Source organism: Haliaeetus leucocephalus, unplaced genomic scaffold (assembly GCF_000737465.1).
Source record: "Haliaeetus leucocephalus isolate CR32 unplaced genomic scaffold, Haliaeetus_leucocephalus-4.0 Scaffold92, whole genome shotgun sequence".
Taxonomy (NCBI): domain Eukaryota; kingdom Metazoa; phylum Chordata; class Aves; order Accipitriformes; family Accipitridae; genus Haliaeetus; species Haliaeetus leucocephalus.
The window spans coordinates 11613271-11633240 of record NW_010972528.1 but is presented as its reverse complement, the minus strand read 5'-3'; the positions used below and the strand labels follow the sequence as shown (position 1 = coordinate 11633240).

General features: G+C 36.7%; 1 protein-coding gene across 1 annotated transcript in view; it reads left to right on the top strand.

Moving 5' to 3' along the window:
* Nucleotides 1-13744, top strand: part of CEP89 (centrosomal protein 89kDa) — a 42766-nt gene extending 29022 nt beyond the window's left edge. The window contains exons 18-19 of the mRNA XM_010585111.1: nt 6764-6933; nt 13516-13744. Coding sequence (XP_010583413.1) covers nt 6764-6933; nt 13516-13744 — 399 coding nt within the window. The remainder of the gene's footprint in view (nt 1-6763; nt 6934-13515) is intronic.
* The last annotated feature ends 6226 nt before the right edge of the window (nt 13745-19970 follow it).

The window sequence follows — 19970 nt, the reverse complement described above, 5'->3', positions numbered from 1 at the left end:
TGTTAATGCCATATTCATTTTGTCATCATAATACATCCATCTAGCCATTTGATACTGTTCGGATTGAGGCTTATTCTAAGCAATCATTCAGTGCCTACCTCAAAAAGGATCGCCTTCCTGGAATTTTTCCATAATCATTTTCTAGCCATGGTCTCAGTCTTGGATACAACAATAGACCTAATGAAGCAATGCCACTAACTTCAGGAGGTCCAGGATGTCGCTCATTAACATAGGGCAGAACTTGAGATAGGCAGAGAGGAGGGTTCTGTCTCTTGAGAAGATGCACAAATTTATTCTTTACATCATGACCATCATATAATAGCAGATAATTTTATTTAAACCTTTTAAATTTTATGTCTCTTTTATAGAGATTGTAATCAAAAAAAGGGAGATCTCTGAATCAGAACACAAGAATAGCAGATTAACACTTCTGTTCTAATTCCTATCATATACAAACTTGCCAGAGGAACAGGGGTTAAAGTAAGTCCCCCTTGCACCTATTCATCTCAACCACTGTTACCATCAATACAGGTGGCTGTGTCCTTCTGCTTACATGCAAACTTTGAGCAAAACCAACCAAACACAAAACCCCACAGAACTACTTTTTTCCAGATTTTTTTAATTATCAGGCAGGATAACATCTGATTGAATATGCATCCGTATTTTTGTCCAACTGGGAAACGCAAGTACAGCATATAATACTGCAACACCTATATTTCCTTCATTCCAGGACACATTCAAGACCTTTCAGACTTTGTGATGTTAGGTGAACTATACAAAGAATCCCTAAATGTGTCTTGTAACTATATGTCACTATTTTGTATACGAGGTAGCTTATTCACCAGAGTTAACAGTGTTTGCATAGAAAACAGGAATTATAACCAAAATTGAATGGAAATGCATTCATCTTACTGATAAGGAAACAGCATTAGAATCAAGTATTCTTTCCCCCAAGTTTTCTTTTCACATACCTGAGGTGGTCTATATGCACAGGAAAGAGACACATGCCCCAATTTACTCTGGCTTTTGTCTGAAACTGTTTCAGTTTCCTCATACTTCTCTACTTGGTCATAATTGTGAACTTACTTACAGGTGGATTATTTGCATACTCTGCCACTCATGCAAAAGTACTGCTACAAATCAGAGAAGAGATGAATATCCCCAGTAACTTTGGCCATATATCTCAGGCATTCTGAACCACCTGCCAAGTACAACTTATCTTTCCATCACTGCTACAAAATCATCTATTCCCAAGATCTCTGTAACAAACCCAGGAAACAAGGTCTCCTTAGGAGACTAGACAGAATGATAGCACAGTGCCTACCCTGTGTGACTGACTCCGTGTGGCTTGTTTTGGGCATATGGAGTAGTATCATAAACTTCTCTACTAAAAGCTACTGCTTGCTAACCGATTTCAGTGTATGCATTTTAGAGGTATTTTCTAATATGCTTTAGTTAGCAGCAGACACTGTCTCTATCACAGCAGATTAATTTTTTCCTTGCTTCATCTAAATCACTGTGCCCAACTCTTGAGTGATGTCTGTGAGGATGACCAGCAGCTAGAAGTCACCTTTGGTCTCCACAGAAACATGCTTTCATCTCTGGCAAGCTGCTTTTGTCTCAGTTGATTATACTTAAGCAGTCAATGGGAAATGGACGAGTGCATTATTTCAGTGTGTTTTCCAAAGAATCAGAACAGAAAGAGCATAGTTTGCTCTTACCCTCTGCATCACAGTCAGAACGGACGTCTGGTTTTCCATAATCCTGGCATATAACTGCAGTAGAGAGTCATGTAATAGAGACAAACCCCAGAAGTTAACGAACATCTAAAGTTGTAAAAAAATTAACACCTCTAAGACTTTCAACAATACCCTTACCTATTTCCAGAGTTGAGCAAAGACATGAGCCCTTAAAAAAAAAGCTTATATAAATGTAATGTGTTTTTCTTGTATGCTATTCTTCAAGGATGATTAATTGTTTTAAGTTTTGTATGTTGGTTCCTTAAACCTCTTAAAAAGAACAACTGCTTACAGGTAAAGATCCTAAAGGAAAAATTTTTAAGCACAGACAGCAGTTTTATGAACTCAAAGATTCTTCTTTTATAAAAGTAGTGCTAGGTTCCTGATAGACTATATTTTTGGGGGTTTCAAAGCCAAATAATAAATTTAGATTGACAATTTCTGAATAAGAACAAGTGACCACACTAAACCCCTCTAAACTACACTTGGTAGCCAAAATAGATAGTTTGCAGAGGAACTAGAATCACCTTAACATTGTATGTAGAAAATTCCGAATTAGTAACTAGAAACCAAACTGATGAGTTAGAATAAAGCCTCAAATTTGTCACAACAACAAACTAAAGAGTCACATTTTCTACAGCAGGATTTCACATAGGAATTGTAATTAACAGGAATGGAATTGGTTTGGGTTTTTTGTGGGGGGTTGTTTGTTTTTAACAACCCTTCAGTTGTACAATAACAACTACAGAAATTTGATTTGATTGCTGCTATCAATGTGTAATCTCTAAAATAAGAGATTGCACATGACAGCTGATCACTAAATTTATATATTTTTAATGGATTTTTTTTTTTTTTAAGTATCAACCTACCACATCTGAGATGTACTTGTACCTCCTTGAGTTAGAAGAAACTGCATATATCACAAAGTTTAGCAAGTTACTTTGTTATTAGAGCTTGAGGAGGAAGAGGCTAGAAAATCTCTGCCAGGAGAATGGTCACATGTTATAAAGCAGTGGAATTAAGAGTAAACATTTAGCATTAGCACATTTAAGTACCTTTTAAAGCTTCAGGTTAAGCGTAACAAGAGCAAGTATTTCCTAACTGTTGCCTTGATGCTACAAGCCCAGTATTTGAGTTATTCATCTGTCCTACTATTGTAACAGTGCTCTGTTTCATGAAATTAATAAAACTAAGTCATTGCTGTGGTGCTCAGAAAATGGGAAATTCAGCATTGCCAAGTCTTTCCTCAGCTCTCAAAATCTTGCTATTACCAGGAAAAATCTCAATTTCTTAAAAAGAAGTTTCTGGCCTTCTTGGTTATAGAGATCTTTAAAATTTGACAAGTTCAACCTACAAGTTAAAAAAACAGGAAAAAGATTAAGTGAGTAAACTTGAGGCTTCTCCTGTATTTATGCAAGTTCAGTTCTATATGGGAGTGGGATACTTCATCATACCCCTCTTTAGGGTAGGAGAAGAGAATTAAGATAGAAATAGGTTAAAGATAAATAGGCTAAAGAAACAGAATAAGATAAAAATAGGTTGAAGAATAGAATAAGATAAGAATAAGGAAATATACTGTATTAAGGTGATTTCTTTAGTGTGCTAAGAAATTTTAAGATAATTCCAGCTTTAAATTTATTTCACAATATTGGATTAGTTTGCAAAGTGTTTTATGTTCATGGTGCTCATGAATAAAGTAAGACAAGTAATAGAAATTTCAATTTCCTTTCCTTGTGTCAATTTTATCTTATGTCTCAAATACAAAGTCAGTTCTGTTTATCTAATACTAGATTATTTTTTTGTCAAAGTAGGTCATGTACATGCACAACTCTCTCATACCTTTGGACACATAGTTTTAAAGTTTTTCGAGCATAAACAGCTTTTCCCTTTTTAATTGATTTTCCCAACTGTTTACCCTTCATCTATGTGCCAATATCAATCTGCAAATAAGGAAGCTTATTTAATGTGGCACATAATACTACAGCTGAACATTTTCTTGATTTTTGTTGGCTTTTTAATTTAAAAGTTTCTACATTTTACCCACATCCTTTTCACAGAGACTGAATAGAGGTCTTAAGAAACAGAAACAAACCCTTAACAGACCAGAAATTTAGTGTTTGTGAGGAAATGTTTTTTCTATTAACACCACAATACTGTCTGACAAAAGACATTCTTTCACTAAAACTTCTGAATATATAGGCTGTCACTTTTCATCTGTCACAATCCAATTTTACTAGGAAAGTTATAGGTACAAACATGGTCTTTGTCCATTACTAAAAAGGGACTTCCCCCCCCATGGCTTTTTACACAGCCCTGAAGATAATTGTCCATGATCTTAATATATTTTAGAAATTTTTAGTTGCCATGGGAGACAATTGGCAATGTTCCGTAACACCCAGTGAAAATTCTGTCAGGGTTCCCATTACAGGGCTATTCTGTCAGGATCAGAATTATAACACTTTGTGAAACAATTTTCTTCAGATGGTACTTCGATCTCTTTTGGAAGGGACAATACTAATTTTTACTGGTAAAGGATAGGAGAAAAACAATACATGATTGACAGAAAATAGCTTCGTTGCCTCAACAAGGATCTTGGGACCAGATCATTAGATGTATCATAGCCAGCAGCCTATGTTTGTAGAAATAGTTTTGTTGGTGCTCTATCTAGAATTCTCCAGTTTCATTTGTAATGCAGTACACAAGGTGTAAAAGAATTCTGGTGCCCAGGAGTATACCCTCCTGAAACTGCTTTAGAAGAGTGTAAATTATGTCCTCTTCAGTACCAGCTACTGCATCCGTGATCATTCCTAATCTAGAGTGCTTACTCTATACCTGATGCCATGACCTTGGGCAGACTACCCTTTTTAGCTCTAGGGGACTTCCAGCTACATGTTATCACCTTCTTCCTCAAAATTGTTATCTCCACCAGTCTGTTTACTGCTACCTGCTTCACTTACAGAAAATAAATAGAGGTTTTCTTGAACAACTCAAAGGTAGTACTGCCTGCTGTGAAGGCTCTAAGTGCCAGTAGCTGTGTGTGTCAGCATGCTCAGAACCACCCTGACCTGCCCAGGCTCCCACATGCAAGTATGGAGCACTCCAGGCACTCTTCACCCATCCTGCTGAAGTTTGGCTGAGATAGCTTACCCATTTTAAATACTTAGTTATAATCAGTCACAGAAGCAAGATCAGAACTATGTATCCCTCATATCTAATTTCATGCCCTGATCATTAGGTCAGAAAATGGTGCACTTTTGCCCTTTGTGCCCCATTGATTTTGCAACCCTTCTCCACATGTGACGCAGCTTCAGTTGGCAAATGAAGAGCAGGCATGCCAAGCCAACAGAGGCAGCTATGGGATGCATAGGAGCCCACAGGCTTGCACCATCTCAGGCAGAATGCAGCTTAAAACGCAGACCTCCCACTAGCTGGATGATCAATGACCACTAGATAAAAAATGGATTTCACCAACTCTATTGGCTTCTTTCTTTATCAGCCTTTTATGTGTTAAAAGGGAGAGGAAGTTCTCTTTAGTTCTCTGAAATAATTACAGGCACCTGCCCTGAGGAGAGTATTTGGGGCTCTGGATCCAGAGCTGGAGAAGGCATTTACTGGCAGAAGTAAAAGTTCAGCTGTTTTCCTGTGCTCTGCACTTCCTCTCAGCTAGCTCTAAGCAACTCTCTGCTCAGAAGGAACATGTTTACTTTTATCCTTCCATAGCATTACAAGTGCAAGCATCTAACCCTGCATTTTGGAGACTTCTCTGGGAATCTAAGAAGTTCAGTAATATGTGACTGGTTAACTTGCAGGCTTCTAATTATTTTCTTAGAACTGACAGGAAAAAGCTAGGGGAAAAAAAAAAAACTATGGAAGGCAGCCTTACATATTGAATGACTAACATTCTAGGTAAATATTATTATTTATCACTATCCTATTACCTCCAGAAAACAAAACTCTAAAATAACACATTTTACAAGAACTAAAAAGGAAACAGTTTGTGGAAAGGATTATACAGCTTGCATCACATACCCAAAAATGCCTTTTTTTTTTTTCTTCCTCCAAAAGGTATACTCAAACTTTCTCCTCTGATTCAGATGAAGATAAAACCATAGGGATTAACACCTTAGATAAAACTTTATATTAGCAAGACATAAATAGCAGTATTTTCAAAGCTTCACTAAACAGTTTGCAGTTTTATTAAAGGAGGTGCTTCCACCCCAAAACTCTCTTCTATAGCCTGTATCAAACATCATGTTCTGCAGATACAGTAACAGTTTAAGCATTCTGGTTGTAATCACAAGAAAAAAAACTAATATTGGATAATACCTGTTGTTTTTGTCAAGAGCAGCAGCATGTAGAAATGTGTAACAGTACACAAGCCATATTTTTCAGTTCCTCGTGTGTTACGTAATTTAATGGTGATGTTATTTCAGAAAGCAAAATCACTTTGTACAAAAAAGATTTCTTGTTTTTGAGATTAGACCAATAGATTTGGTTATTGCCAATAAGCAAAAAAATCACTTGCGCTTCACTGAACAGAAGGAACTATTATGTGAAGAAGCAAAAGATTTTAAAACATGAAGCCACTCTTCCTCTTAGTATTAAGATTAAACAACTAACAGAACACAAATAGTTATTCATGGTATGCATTGATAAATATGACTTTTGGACAAGTGGTAAGCAACATGTGCTGTAAAGTGTAGCTTTGCATCTTGGAAAACAAACCCTTTTTTTGCAGCTAATTCTTTTCACTCATAAGACAAAAATACGGTATGGTATTGACTGTACATGCTAATTTTATATGCAGAACAAAGTCTAAGTGTAATACCCTCAAATTAACAAGTAGGTGTAAAAAAAAACAAACCAAAAACCATAATGCAACCTACCTGACATATTTAAGCAAGGCAGCACTGATGTAAAGATTAAACTGCAAATTAGTATCTCTAGCTATTTCTTTTGTTGGTAGTGAGTTGTTCTTATTTCTCCTGTAATCACATTTGTCCTATTATCTTTAACCCTTACAGCTATATAAAAAAAAAGCAGCTGGGAAGCTTGGAGATATCAGTCTCAAGATGACTGAGCAGGAGAAAGAATTTGCTGGGAAGACTGCTCAGTACCAGCAAGAAATGAAGCACCTCCAGCACCTGCTGCAAGACAGACAGGAAACCCTTGATGAAGTGCTCCAGCAGAAAAGGTAAGTCAGTCACAGGCAGAAGCAATCCAATTAGATCTGACAGGTAAAAGGGTGGGGGGAGGCAACTGCACACAGCTGCAAGCTCTTGCTTTTCATCAGAGCCTCACGCGGTATATTCCAGGTATCTTTTCTCACTTATCTTTTAGCTATACTGAAAATGCTGAAATGCCTCTCAATTCCCAGCTCCAAGACAGACCTTCTGAAGGGGGAATTTATTCTGGATGACTACTACTACTGTTAAGACTTCTTCTTAAGAATATCAACCTGACCCTAGTCTTTGATGATTTTGGGGGGTGGTGTCTATAAATCATCAAGATATATGTTAAATAATTAACAGCATCTTCTACTAGAGGCTAAACACTTTCCCCTCCACACCCCTCAACAGTTTTCAGAATAGCAGCAAACTAAAGGAATTTCATGAGTATGCATATGATTGGTTTCCTTTTGAATCTACGTTACTGTTCTGTTAATAAGTGACTTAGATTGGCTACATGCAGAATAATAATAAGAAAAAGGATAAGTCAGCAGATTTATACAAGATTATGACTGTCAGTGTTGAAATATCCTTTTAATAGAGTCCTTTAAAGGTATTTTTCCCCTCTGGTAGTAGAGAGCTTCATAGCACATTCATGTTATAGGCATACAGGAAAAACTTTCTACAGCTGAAGAGAGGTAAGCAAGCAGTCAACTATTCCATATTTCTCTGGAAATAGTTATTTAAGATTTTTAGCTAATTAAGTGTCTTTCATACCTCTGGGCTCATGTTACAATTTTTTACAGTAGAGAACAGCTAGTTAAATAAAGGGCTTTGTCAATGTCGGATAGAGCATAGTTCAAAGTCCTATAATATGGATCATTCAAAATTTACCTTTCTAGCCCCAAAGTAGGTAAATGAGATGATGTAGCACAGCTGTGTCAAATAATTACTTACACTTTCCATACAGTATACTAAATCACTTTTTCCTCTTCAGTCTGCACTGACTCATTTTTTCTTCAGTAAGCACATAAAATTAATACTTGCAACTAACTTTTAAGAAGCAAGATCTGCACCTAGAACCGCAACATAGTAGTCCATTTAGCAATATGATGATGAAGAAAAATGGTTTATGGAAACAAGTACAAGATGAACCTCAAAGAGGTGTCTTGCATTTCTATAGCCTCCTATATTAATGAACAGTGTAATTGGTGACTGCCTTTTTCTGGTGGTAGTTAAGCCTTAAAGTGTTTATTGGAGTATAATATAATGAATACAACTCTGAAAGTAAAAGATAATTTTTATGTTTATCTTTCAAAGTTGTATTTTGTTTCATCTCATCATCCACTATTTTCCTTTGATAACTATATTAAAAAGTCTAGATAAAAAAAATGAAATGTCACTAAGAAGTCAGCTGAATTCTATGCCTATATAAGAAAGAATATATTTTTATTCTTATAAAACAAAATCAATAAAACCAACTAACACCATGGCTGATACTGTTTATATAAACTAGTTTTCTCCTGTTCCTTTATTCATCTCAAGTATTGCGGTAATATAAAGTAGTTTCCCAAGGTAATCCAAATACATATGTACTCTGTTATGCCTATCTACCAGAAATGAAACATGTATTTTGGTCAGCTTTGTGTATTTCTGGATCTATAAGACTTATTATTTTCTCTCTCCCTTCCCTCCACACAGTCACAGAAGAAGGAAGGGAAAATTATTTGTAGTTTAGATGTTGATAGTTATCTGTAGCTTGGCAACCGAAGTCACTATGCCAGGACAGTACCAAACATTTACATTTATTTCCACTAGCTCTGTTTACACAGTAAAATTTATAGTCCAGAGAACTGTCTAGCTGATAATGTTTCAATTCAAAATACCTGTATAAACATTAAGGTAAGTGCATTCAGTAAATATATTGTATATTAGATGCTCTAATTTCAGTGTTTAAGTAATGAAAAATCAAAGTAGCATACCACACTTTTAAGCAGGAAAGCCAGTTTAAATTAAAATTTAGCTGAAGGTATGCTGAGTATTTGGATAGCTAATTTTGCGTTTTATTAAAGTTAAAATTTCTCTTTAGGAAGACTATAAAACAAATTAAGCTATTTTAAAATCACTGACCGGAGTCAGTCTAGTCAAAAGCACTGTAAGTACGTGAAGACAGAAAACTTTTTTCCTATAACTGCTTTTGCTCTTGCATTTAGTTTTATAATAGCAGAGTCAAGAAGTTATAGCAAGTCTGACTTGGCTATTGCCATGAAACTCTTTATCATAAAAGTTTACCATATTTCTTGTAAAACAAGGGAAGATACCACTTCAGGTCTGGAAACAGCACCGTTCTTGCAGCGAGACATTACACCAGAGATAAACAGCCCCACCGCAGTAATCTGAACAGGACTGTAGCAAACCTGACTGATAGCAGGTCAGGGCCCTCTTATCATGGCACATTACATAGTACCAACGTACCCAGAGGTAGAGCTACTGCAGATCACAGCATGTTCAAAAGTAATGTTTGTTTAGACATTTGCACAGCAGTGATACTCATATGCTTCCTCATTTTTATTTCTTCTCTCATCGTTGTTTTTGACAAATCGACATCCAAACTAACATGGGCTTCATAAAACATAATAAAGGTGACTTTCCTTTGAAATCTTCTCCCCCTCCTGCATCGTCTTTCACCTGATGACAAAAATCATCACTGAGTAGGGTTGCACTACCTACTCATTGCGTCCAAGGGAACAGAATTTTTCTGCTTGGTTTTTGAAAAGAAACACATATAGGTATGTTCTTTTGATAAAAGCTTTTAAAGCTTCTAAAGATAATGCAAAGTTTACCTTCCTAGAAGCTGCTCTGTAGAGCCTTCTTAATAATTACAGCCTTTGCTAAAGGATATTGGAAATTCACAGCAAGCTTTTGCCTAAAGCAACTAACAAGAAAGTAGTATCATTTTCTGTTCTTCAGGTAGCTGATAATCACGACATTTTTATTGTTTACAGAGTAATCTTATGAGTCATCATTATCACATACCTTTCCTTAAATGAAATACATTGCATGTTTCAGATATAAAGTTGTTAATGTGGTTCTAGGGTACAGAAGCAGGTTCATAAATGCCTCAAGTCTTATTTCAAAGGACACTTACCTTTATCAGTTTTCTAGGTCACAGTGTATTTCGTAAGTCACCTGCAGAGGAGCAGTACTTCAAGATAGTTACAGCTGCCATACTTTGGATGTTAAATGCAGGTTTGAAAGTCTTAGTAATGAAACTGCTTCAGACTGTCCTCAGAAGAGGGTCGACAGTAGAAAAGCTTCACAGCCGTGCACAGGCAAGGGAGAGAAGCTGTCTTATCTGTAGGGCTACATATAAAATTGTAACCATGATAAAAATGTTGATCTTTGTGATAAGGTTTATTTAAATAAACTGTTACAGGATAGATGAAAATTAATTCTTGAGCCAGAAGCACAAAGAAGATTCTCAGAGATTAAGGCTGAATGAATTTAGTCCAGCGAGGGCAGAAAGCTCTGTCTTTTGTAAAGAAGAATCTGCTTTCAGAATCTGCCTCCGTTTACTTTTTCATCCTCAACCATCAGTACAGCATTGGCATTTTGCTTACTCTTAAGATATAAAATCTTACATTTTGGCTAGGTTAGGTAGAGGTTGAATAGAATTTTTATTTTTACTCATTTAAGTGACAACAGCCTACATTTATGAGAAACAAACTTAATGCTTTTTGCCTAAAGGCAGCTGGAAACAGGACACATTTACTACTGAATACATTTAAATGCTCAGTGATAAGAGACTCGCGTTTGAAGAGGTAAACCAGCTGCTATGGGCACAATGGAATAGCAGGGGTTACCCAATAGGCTGTGATCTGTATAGGGTAACGTCACAGTAGTCACAGTCAAGGATAGTAATGCTTTGCAGAGCTTGACAGAATTTCTGGTGAGATCCAGAAAAATGTGAGAGAAGGGTAGTGAGGGCCATTGCCCAGTGAAGTAGGAGCAAGGAAATTTTGGTGTCGAGAAAAAAGTACAGGCCATCAGCAGCTAACTCCGAGTTCCTAAGACAACTAGGTGGTCATGACTAGCAAGAATAAGGACACCCCCTCCCCAACCTATTTTGCTGAATGTGGTTTTTTAGATTTTGATTGGGTCAGAATTTTAAAACAAACAAACAAAAACCTCACAGAGGCAAAACCCCCTTGTCTAACTACAGCTGGGTTCTAACTGCTACTTGTTCTATGCTCACCTGAAAACCAGCTAAACTATAAAAGCTGTACATTCTGCCATGCTGAAGAGACTTACCTATGACTGCAGTATACTGTGTGCAAAGCCAGGGGCATCTGTGACGTGCTTCCTTGACAACAATATGCTTTGACTGCTCATTCCAGAGCAAAGTCAGCAAGTGCTTTCCAATTCTGCATGTCTGGGTTCCTTTAAAAATTAATCCTCTAAGAAGAGTTCAGATACACCACCATCTCTAAAGGCATCTGTTTCCTTGCTACTGAAGTAATTTTAATCATGTGGATACTTTTAAAACTAGTATCTTTGAACTAATTTTTCTGAAATCGATGCAGTTGCCATTGAACTGAACATATGGACTGAAAATGAGCATCTAATTTGTCAGGCATGCTGACAGCATTAAACTACAGTTCAGAATTCAGTGATCTTTAGTTTCGTCTTCAAATTTTCTCTGCCTCAAGCTCATAGAAGCATTAACAATGAAACAATCTTTTTAAAAACGGTGTTGGTTTTAGAAATTAGCAAGTGAAACAAAGCCTGGGTAATGTTCTGCACTACAATAAGGGTAAACCAGATTAAGCTCTTGTATATTAGTATTAGAACATAAAGAGTGCTGTGCACACTGCATGCAGACTCCAGTTGGAGAGAAGTAGCAACAGAGAACAGGAGCTTGTCCCTATCAAGATATAAAAGTTAATTTAAAAATAAAACAAGATGCTGAAAGTGTTCCAAGATCACAATACAAAGGGCCCATCTCAACCAATGGGTGAAACTCAGGATGGCTTGTCAGGGGAGTTCAATCGTGTAGTGTTACTCTTTGTGCCTCACATCCCCCAAAACGTAAGTTGAGGATAATTGCCTTTGTAAAGCATTTTGAAGCATATACTGAGTAACTGGTAATATTAGACACTCTTACTGCTGGCTCAAGGAAAACTATACTTTGTGAGAACAAAGTCATCTACAGTTTTGGTGTTTCAAAAGCAAGAGGTCGCTTCTCAATAGCTTTTTAGAGACTTGGCAGAAATGGAAAGGTCCAACCCATTAATGTGGCTTCTCACATTCTTGAGCAGTCTTGGGCTACTCTTAGCAACTGTACTACTTTCACCTGCCTTTGTTTGCTTTAATTCCATCCTTAATGGTTAATGATCTCTTCCACTATCAAAAGTTCATTCCAAGCAGTATATATAAGGATAATCTTAAGGCCTTCTCAATAAGGTGGTTGGTTTTTTTTTTTCCATCTTCTGTCTATACAGCCAATCATAGGGTGAAACAAAATTAGATGGTACTATGTCTGGGACACTTTCTACCACTTTTTTTTTTTTTTTTAACATTCTCAGTGTTATTGATCACAAAGGGCTCTGTAAGAAGTACTGATTATATATTTTCTAGTATACTCCTTTTGCCAGAAATGTGGAGATTAAAATGCTGTCAGGTTACAACATTTATGTTTTACATTTTTCTCTCTCATTTTTAGAACCTGGTTTTCAGAAAAATTTGTGTAAAGGGCTAGCTCTATTAAGTGCTTCAGGTGGTGGCCTGAAGTAATTGTGTTAGAGAAGTCTGTACCATTAAGATTTGTGTGCTCAGTTTCTACACAACAGCTTTCCACTTCAAACGATCTTGATTTTCTGATTATTTTGTATTTTGACATATGCTAGAAGCAAGTCAGAGGAAACCCAAGAGCTTAACCTTGACCAAATATAACTTACTAAAAAGTCTGCGGCTGGAATACACCACATTATTAAATGATGTCAGCTGCCATATTTGAAAAAAAACCACAACTTTTTCTTGAGAAAAACATTAAATAATTCATTCACTTATGCTTCGGCAGTCAGAGAAATCAGGCCATAAGGTTATAATGCCTTAAAGACTGTCCTTCACCATCTTTGCCTCCCCCATGGGGAAAAAAAAAAGTTTACACCACTTCTCTTTGATGTCCACAACAAGGCATTAGCTAAGCACAAAGTCTGACATGCGGTTTGATCAGACGTTTTTAGCCTCTGAGTGGAGAGATGCAGAACTCTTGGCACCCGGCAGAAGGGACGTACCTGTTACAGGAGGCAGAACTGCAGTCACGACAGATCCTGATTCAGTGGCAGTTGTGGTATTTGGATCTCACAGGCACTACTCTTTTGTGTGCACTTAATCCAACTTATTACATGGGTCCAAATCTTTTTTTCTGATCGTATCCTCACTAGCATTACATTTAGTGGGCTTTTTTAAAAACAGGAACAAATTTCAGCCAGATAATTTCAAGTAGCTAAATACATGCAGTTTGTAATTTGCTTATCCACATACTGTAATTATGTACTGCCGAAAAGTGTTTTTAAAATTAGGATTTCTCTTCATTTTTTTTCTAGGAAAGTGGAAGGGGAACTTGAAATCATTTGGGAATCCACATCCAAAGAAAACAGGAGAATGAGAGAACTCTTACATAAATCCCTGGGGAAGAACAACATGTGGAATACTGTCACAGTTCATGAGCCACATTTAGATGAAAGCTCTCAGAAAGACCTAGTTTACGGACACAATTTTAGCTATTGTGATGTAAAGCCTTCATCTCCTACTAAAAATGAAATTCAAGAATAATGCATTATGCACCTCATCCAAGAAAGAGACCTCAGTGCCTGAATTTGACTCTCTTCAACAACACAAGATGTAACAGAACACTCACCCTCTTCAAAATCACCGTATATTCTAGTGTCAAAATGACAACAGCATATTCTCCAGCTGTAGCGTCAAATAATTGAAGTTATATTTTAGGCGAGACTTAGTTTTTTGAAGAAAAGTCTATTCCTTAAGGCAAAATGTGGTACAGCTCTAAATTAACATAAAAAGACAAGTATCCAGTTAACAAGGTAAACAACTGGTAAGCTTGACATTCTAGCAGACACACATACCTTGCCACAAAACAAGTAAACAGCAGGATAGAAAGCCCCCAATATGGTAAATAATGTGTCTCTATTATATATGTTCTAATTAAAAGGTCAAATTTCAATAAATTCTTCCCAAATAAAGTATAGACGGAGTACGACCAAAGTTGAAAAAAAAAACGTGTTGTCTGTTCTCGTTGCTGGTGATGAAGCATCTTCACATCCTAAGATGGCCTTATACCAGACTGTCTGCCAAAAATCCTGTCATCTCAAGGACAGAGAAAAATTTGACTATGAAGCAGGCAAGACAGACACATCCTTAGGGACAACTGGTGGTGCCTGAATGCACAACTGTCCACTAAGCAGATGTACAGGAGCCCAGGCATCAGCAAGTTCCTACCATAGTTCGCCAAGGGGATGACATGCCAGCAGAGGATGTAGCCCTCCTCCAGATGGTCTTGTTCATCCCACTTCAGATGCAGTAGTTTCAGAAGCCACTTTTTTTCCCAGAGCATTCTCTGCAGCAGTGCCAGTCTTCAGATTATTATGGCGCATATTTGTCTTAGCTTTCATAATTGTTGATTTTTCACAATATTGCACATAAGTATTGTAGTAGTGTGTATTGGTATGAAGTGACTTTATTTTGGATTTACATATAACTTGCTGGATCAGCTTTTTGCTTTTGCTTCATTTCCATAACAAAACCTAAATGGTACCAGAAAACTGTAACTATACAAAAGAACTGTAACTATAGTAGCTGTATAATACTAGAAATAATGAAGAATCTCATTGGCTTTGATCAAAGTTAACAAAAAGAGTAGAAAACCAAGTTAAATACCAAAAAGAATACATACTGTTTGTGTCTAGAAAGTTTCCTGCTTTCTTGAGGCGTTTTCCTTCAGGCTAAGGCCATGACTCAGCAGAACAGGGTTATTTAAGAGAGGGTGGGGAGAGCACCTTAACACCACGATTTTTAGTATTGTGTGTATGTACTGTGTTTAAAGCCAGCTTCTGCAATACAGTGGGAAGTCAGAGACTCTACGACTCTCAAAGCACTTGCGAAACCTTAGTGCACTCAGGTATCACCCTGATGAGACACAAAACACCAAGGCAGCCAAGTTGTAAATACATACCAGTCCTACAATCAGTGGGATTTTAATATGTACTTTAATTACTTTCCCTTTGCTGGAAATAAAACGAGTACAACAACCTTACCAGCTCATCAAGATAAAACTTCAACATGCCACTTAAACTTGGACTAACAAAACTAAGCACTGCTATCTTATGGTCTCCTCCCAGAGACTCAACAAGAGGTACAACTTCAATTCTTTCTCCTGGCTTTTCCAACTTAATTATTTTAGAACTCTGACTCACAGTAACAACCAAAAACATCAGAAACTATTTTTAAGCAGTCTTAATATGTGAAGTTGTCAGGGGGGTGTTTTTCTGGGGTTTTGGGGGAGGGGAGAGTGGGGAGTGGTCTGGTGCTAAACCAGTCCTGTCTCCTGTCTTCCTTGAATTTGAAATGGAAGGTCTGAAATGCCTATTCAGACAAGTCATACATAGACTTCACAGACACACATGCTCCCCTCATTTCCAATCTGCAAGTATGTTTACAATAATCCTGAAAGAACATCAAGCAAACATGCCTATACCCACCTTGTTTTTCATGTTTTTGAAGGCAGGCTTTGAAAATGAAGTCTTCTACATCATATTTTCAAGATAAGCATCTCCAGGTTTGCAAATGCAACCTTGGAACTGCATCTGTAAATGATTTACATATTCTTCTAATCTGTTTTTAATTGTCCTTTTGAATGTCTCGGTATTTTGTAAAAAGAAACAACTTCACAGGGAAAAAACTATGATATTGGTAATTGTTTAGAAACAGAAATGAGATTTTCAAAACTCTCTTAATATTGGCTTAACTGTTCTTCCAGTGAGGTAACTGGGAATACTTTAGAATTACACTTATGCCACATCTGCTTCCCATTTTCACAGCGACACTCTTAACACTATGATCAGAAATGGTACACTTGCTTTTTCATTTGCATATCATTAAAACATTAAGTTGAACTTTAAATGAGCTAACAACATTTAATTAAATCCCTGGGAGATTATCCGTACTGAGTTTCCACAGCATTTGCAAGAAAACTGAGAAAACACAATGTTCCATGGATGAAAAAGTGCTTTTGTGGCTCAGGACGACTTTTTTGGCATACCAAAATATCCTATTAAAAGATACTTTAAATATATATGTGCGTATCACCCATTTAGCATTCCTGGATATTAAAATCCTGGAATCGCTTCAGATTAACAAAAGCAAACACATCTGCAAGAGTGTCAAGCATTGTACAAATAGAATTAATGGTCAGACAGCTGCTTCTCTCCAATTCCCAGTTAGGAAAGAAGGTAATTTTCTACTTTATGAACAGCTAAAAGAATTGTTTTTCCCTTAAGTCTCTTTCAGAGGAAAGATAAATCTTGCGCTCCAGATGTTTTTCAGCTTGCATTAAAACACCTGTTTTTCCTATGTTTCTACGTACAAAAAGTACATTAAATGTTTATTGCAGACTACTGATTGTAGGATTAGAAAAAACATAGAAGACAGGCATTACACATATAAATATTCTCTGAAAAAATGCAAATATTTTTATTAAAACATACAACATTTAAACACTAAGTAAAAAAACCAGAAAAATCCCACTGAAATTACTAAACTAATTGGTAATTTTAAGAGTTAAGGTTGCCTGGTAGGCAATACCACTACTTAAAATAATCAAAAATCCAACGTCTCAAAAGCTAACTAGAAGGAATAAAGAGTTTAAAGGATGATCACCATGACTTCTATGCTTAAGCAGCAGTTAAAATAATTTTCTTTGAGCACTGGAAAAAAAACTGAATAAGCCACGAGAAACCAACTGAATTAGAGGCATTTTGTATATTTTAGCAGTTACTGACTCTTTCCAGCTTCAGAATATTGAAGACTGAGGTAGTTCTAGGACATGCAATTAAGGAGAATTTAGCTGCATTATTTGATAACCAAACCCACTTAACTACAGAGTTACCACAGAGTTTATCAGTACATTTTATTTAAAAAAAAAAAATCTTTAAAAATTACATGCATTTTAAATTCGTAATGTACACTCCCCTGAACACACATACACACACAATATTGAAGTCAACTGCTTGAAAATGCCACCCAAGGAAGGTACTGAAGTCCGGATGCCAGCACCAAGCGTGGTTAAGAAGCATCGAGTACTTTTACAACTTGCCATTACAGATCAAATTATATGCAATTACATGCTATTTGACAATGGGTGTTACAGAAGTGAAGAGTTACATAGTAGAAAAGAGTTTGTTGACATTGGGTTCTCGGGCTTTGCAAACACAATCCAGAATGCAGAGCCCTCTCCCAGCCAGTGCCTAATCCGCTGATCACACAGTTCAACAGCGTCACTACGGCATTAACTGCTGTCAACTGAAGCTGCACCTTGGCAGGCCGATGCCCCTAACTGGCCTGACGGAAGTTTTGGTAATGCTTGGGAACTGTAATTGAAGTCGCACAGAATTGTGACAACTGGCCACAGACCACCCCGTTCCTTTAGTTACCAGAACGGTGTGCAGTTTTTGTTAGAATGCTTCTGTCCGTTCAGTAAAACTGCTTTATTTCTGCCACTGGGAAAAGAGGTCCTTCAGCATGTCCTTAGGTTAACAGTTCCCATGTTCTATTACAACTTGGATTAGGCAAATAAACCCATCATGAGCCACAGGAAGATGCAATGTAACCAACACACTGAAGAATAGATAGATGGGCTGAACTTAACTGTTACAATACAGAGATCTTCTCTTTCACAGACTGAAAATAGCTGGAAAATACCTCTTGCCACGTATTGCCGTAGAATGTGGGCATTTATCCAGCAGAAGGAACTCTGATTCAAGTCACATAACTAAAAAAAAAAAAAAAAAACCAACAAAAAACACACACCAAAATAGTTCTCAATTTTCCACATTCTAACCTAACCTATTTAGAGCTAATTATTTTTCCTGATTTCAGATGGAACCAAAGTATTCTGTAATTTATTTATCAATACCAAACACACAAATACGTGCTACCATGCAAGTACAAGATCCATCCTTTGGAACAAATAGACAACATTCTTCTCTGGTATTAATTTCTCATTACATATTAATTCCATAAAGACACACAGCCAATGAAACAACATTTCAACACTGTAACAACATTATCAGTGAATCAGATGCCAGTCCTGGAAAGTCTAGGCTGTAACATACTTAAATTATGTTCCAGTCAAAAAAAAAAGATTGATACAGTGCTTCTGAAACTCATTTTACTTTATCAAAGGAGCAGGTGAAATGGACAGATTAAATAAAGGGGTATCAGGCAGACAAATCTAAAGAAATAGATGCATCTCATAACAGTGTGAAATTATAGTTAAAGAATAGAGTGATCAGCAGTTCTCAGGTATGGCCACCAAGGACTTACCGAGAAGTGACTGGGCAGGACAGCATTACACTGTTTTACTTCAGCTATCAGATACAACTGCCTTCCTTACCTCTTCCTTTTACAGCCGTATTGAAAACCCAATTCAAACACATTGCTACCTTATGCTTCAAGTGACAGTGATTCTTCTCCACAGTTGTATTCTTCTTGCTCTGCTGCAGTACTCAACAGGAAGATAGGAAAGAGAGGTGCTACAGAAGTTTAATACTTATCAGTTCTCCTCCCTGCTGGTCACATGATTTTAATCATCTTGCAATTCCAAGCAGAAGCCCAAACACTTATTTATCAGATTTTGGTATGAAAAAAATTGTTAGCCCATATACAGTCCAAAATAATGCAGTCAAAAAGACAGGGGATCAAGACAGCACTACAAAAAGTAGTTGAAAATTAATTCTTGCACCCTAAATTTTAGCAATGTACTAGGGATAGAACTAGTTCTTTAGGCTTACAGAACTAACTATTAAAGCAGACACAAGAACTAGAGCTTCCTTGTAATTAGCCAGTATAAACAATTCTGTGTTAGCATGTCAAAACTTACAGGTGATACAAGGTATTTCAAAAAGGCCAACTTAAAAACCACATTTGTCAGAGAAACCTTCATCAAAGAAAAATGTATTTCACAGCACTACATTTGCTACGAACCAGATGCAGCCTTTTTACCATCATTGCAAGTATTTTGTTTCTGATACAAAAGCTAACTAAAAGCAGCTAAAGAAACTCCTACCCATTCAAAATAAACCTGCATGTCCCTACCAAAAGGAAAGAAATATTTTCATTATGTTGAACTGCTTGGGTGATAAGATACCAAATCAAGAGAAAACTATATCTGATGGCTTTGATGTAGTTGCACAGTGCATAAACAATAGGAGTCTACTCTTAGGGATTGCTGTCACCCTGCTTTAAGATACACAAGTTGTAACCACAAATATTATTGTAAGTAGTAGAAATTCAGCTCCTTTTCAAACTTCATATATAAAGCTTTATTTTTCAGAGAAGTCACCCTCACAAAGTCTGTGATCCTTATGAATGGAAATGATGACAGTGGTCATAAATCATTAAATGGTCATTAAGACCAAAGCCATCAGCTTCCAGTACACTGAGCTTCTCTTTACAACAGGATATGCTTAGAAGATATGAACAGCATCTATACTGAGTACTGCTATAAAAAAATGAGAGCATGAAAAAGCATGCAAAATGGGCAAGGGTTACAGTATCAAGATAGTAGCTGATCTCATATGATCTTAACACCTCTGCAAATTTTTGAAGATTTTGGTTACAAGGGATGTTGTACTTTTACTTCAAGAAAAAGTGCTCACCATGTGACACTGTACACAACACCTGCTGGGTCCTGCTTTTGTATTTACATTTATCGGGTGCCAACTGACACACAGTAAAATCCTTCTGCTAGCACCTGCAAAAGGCT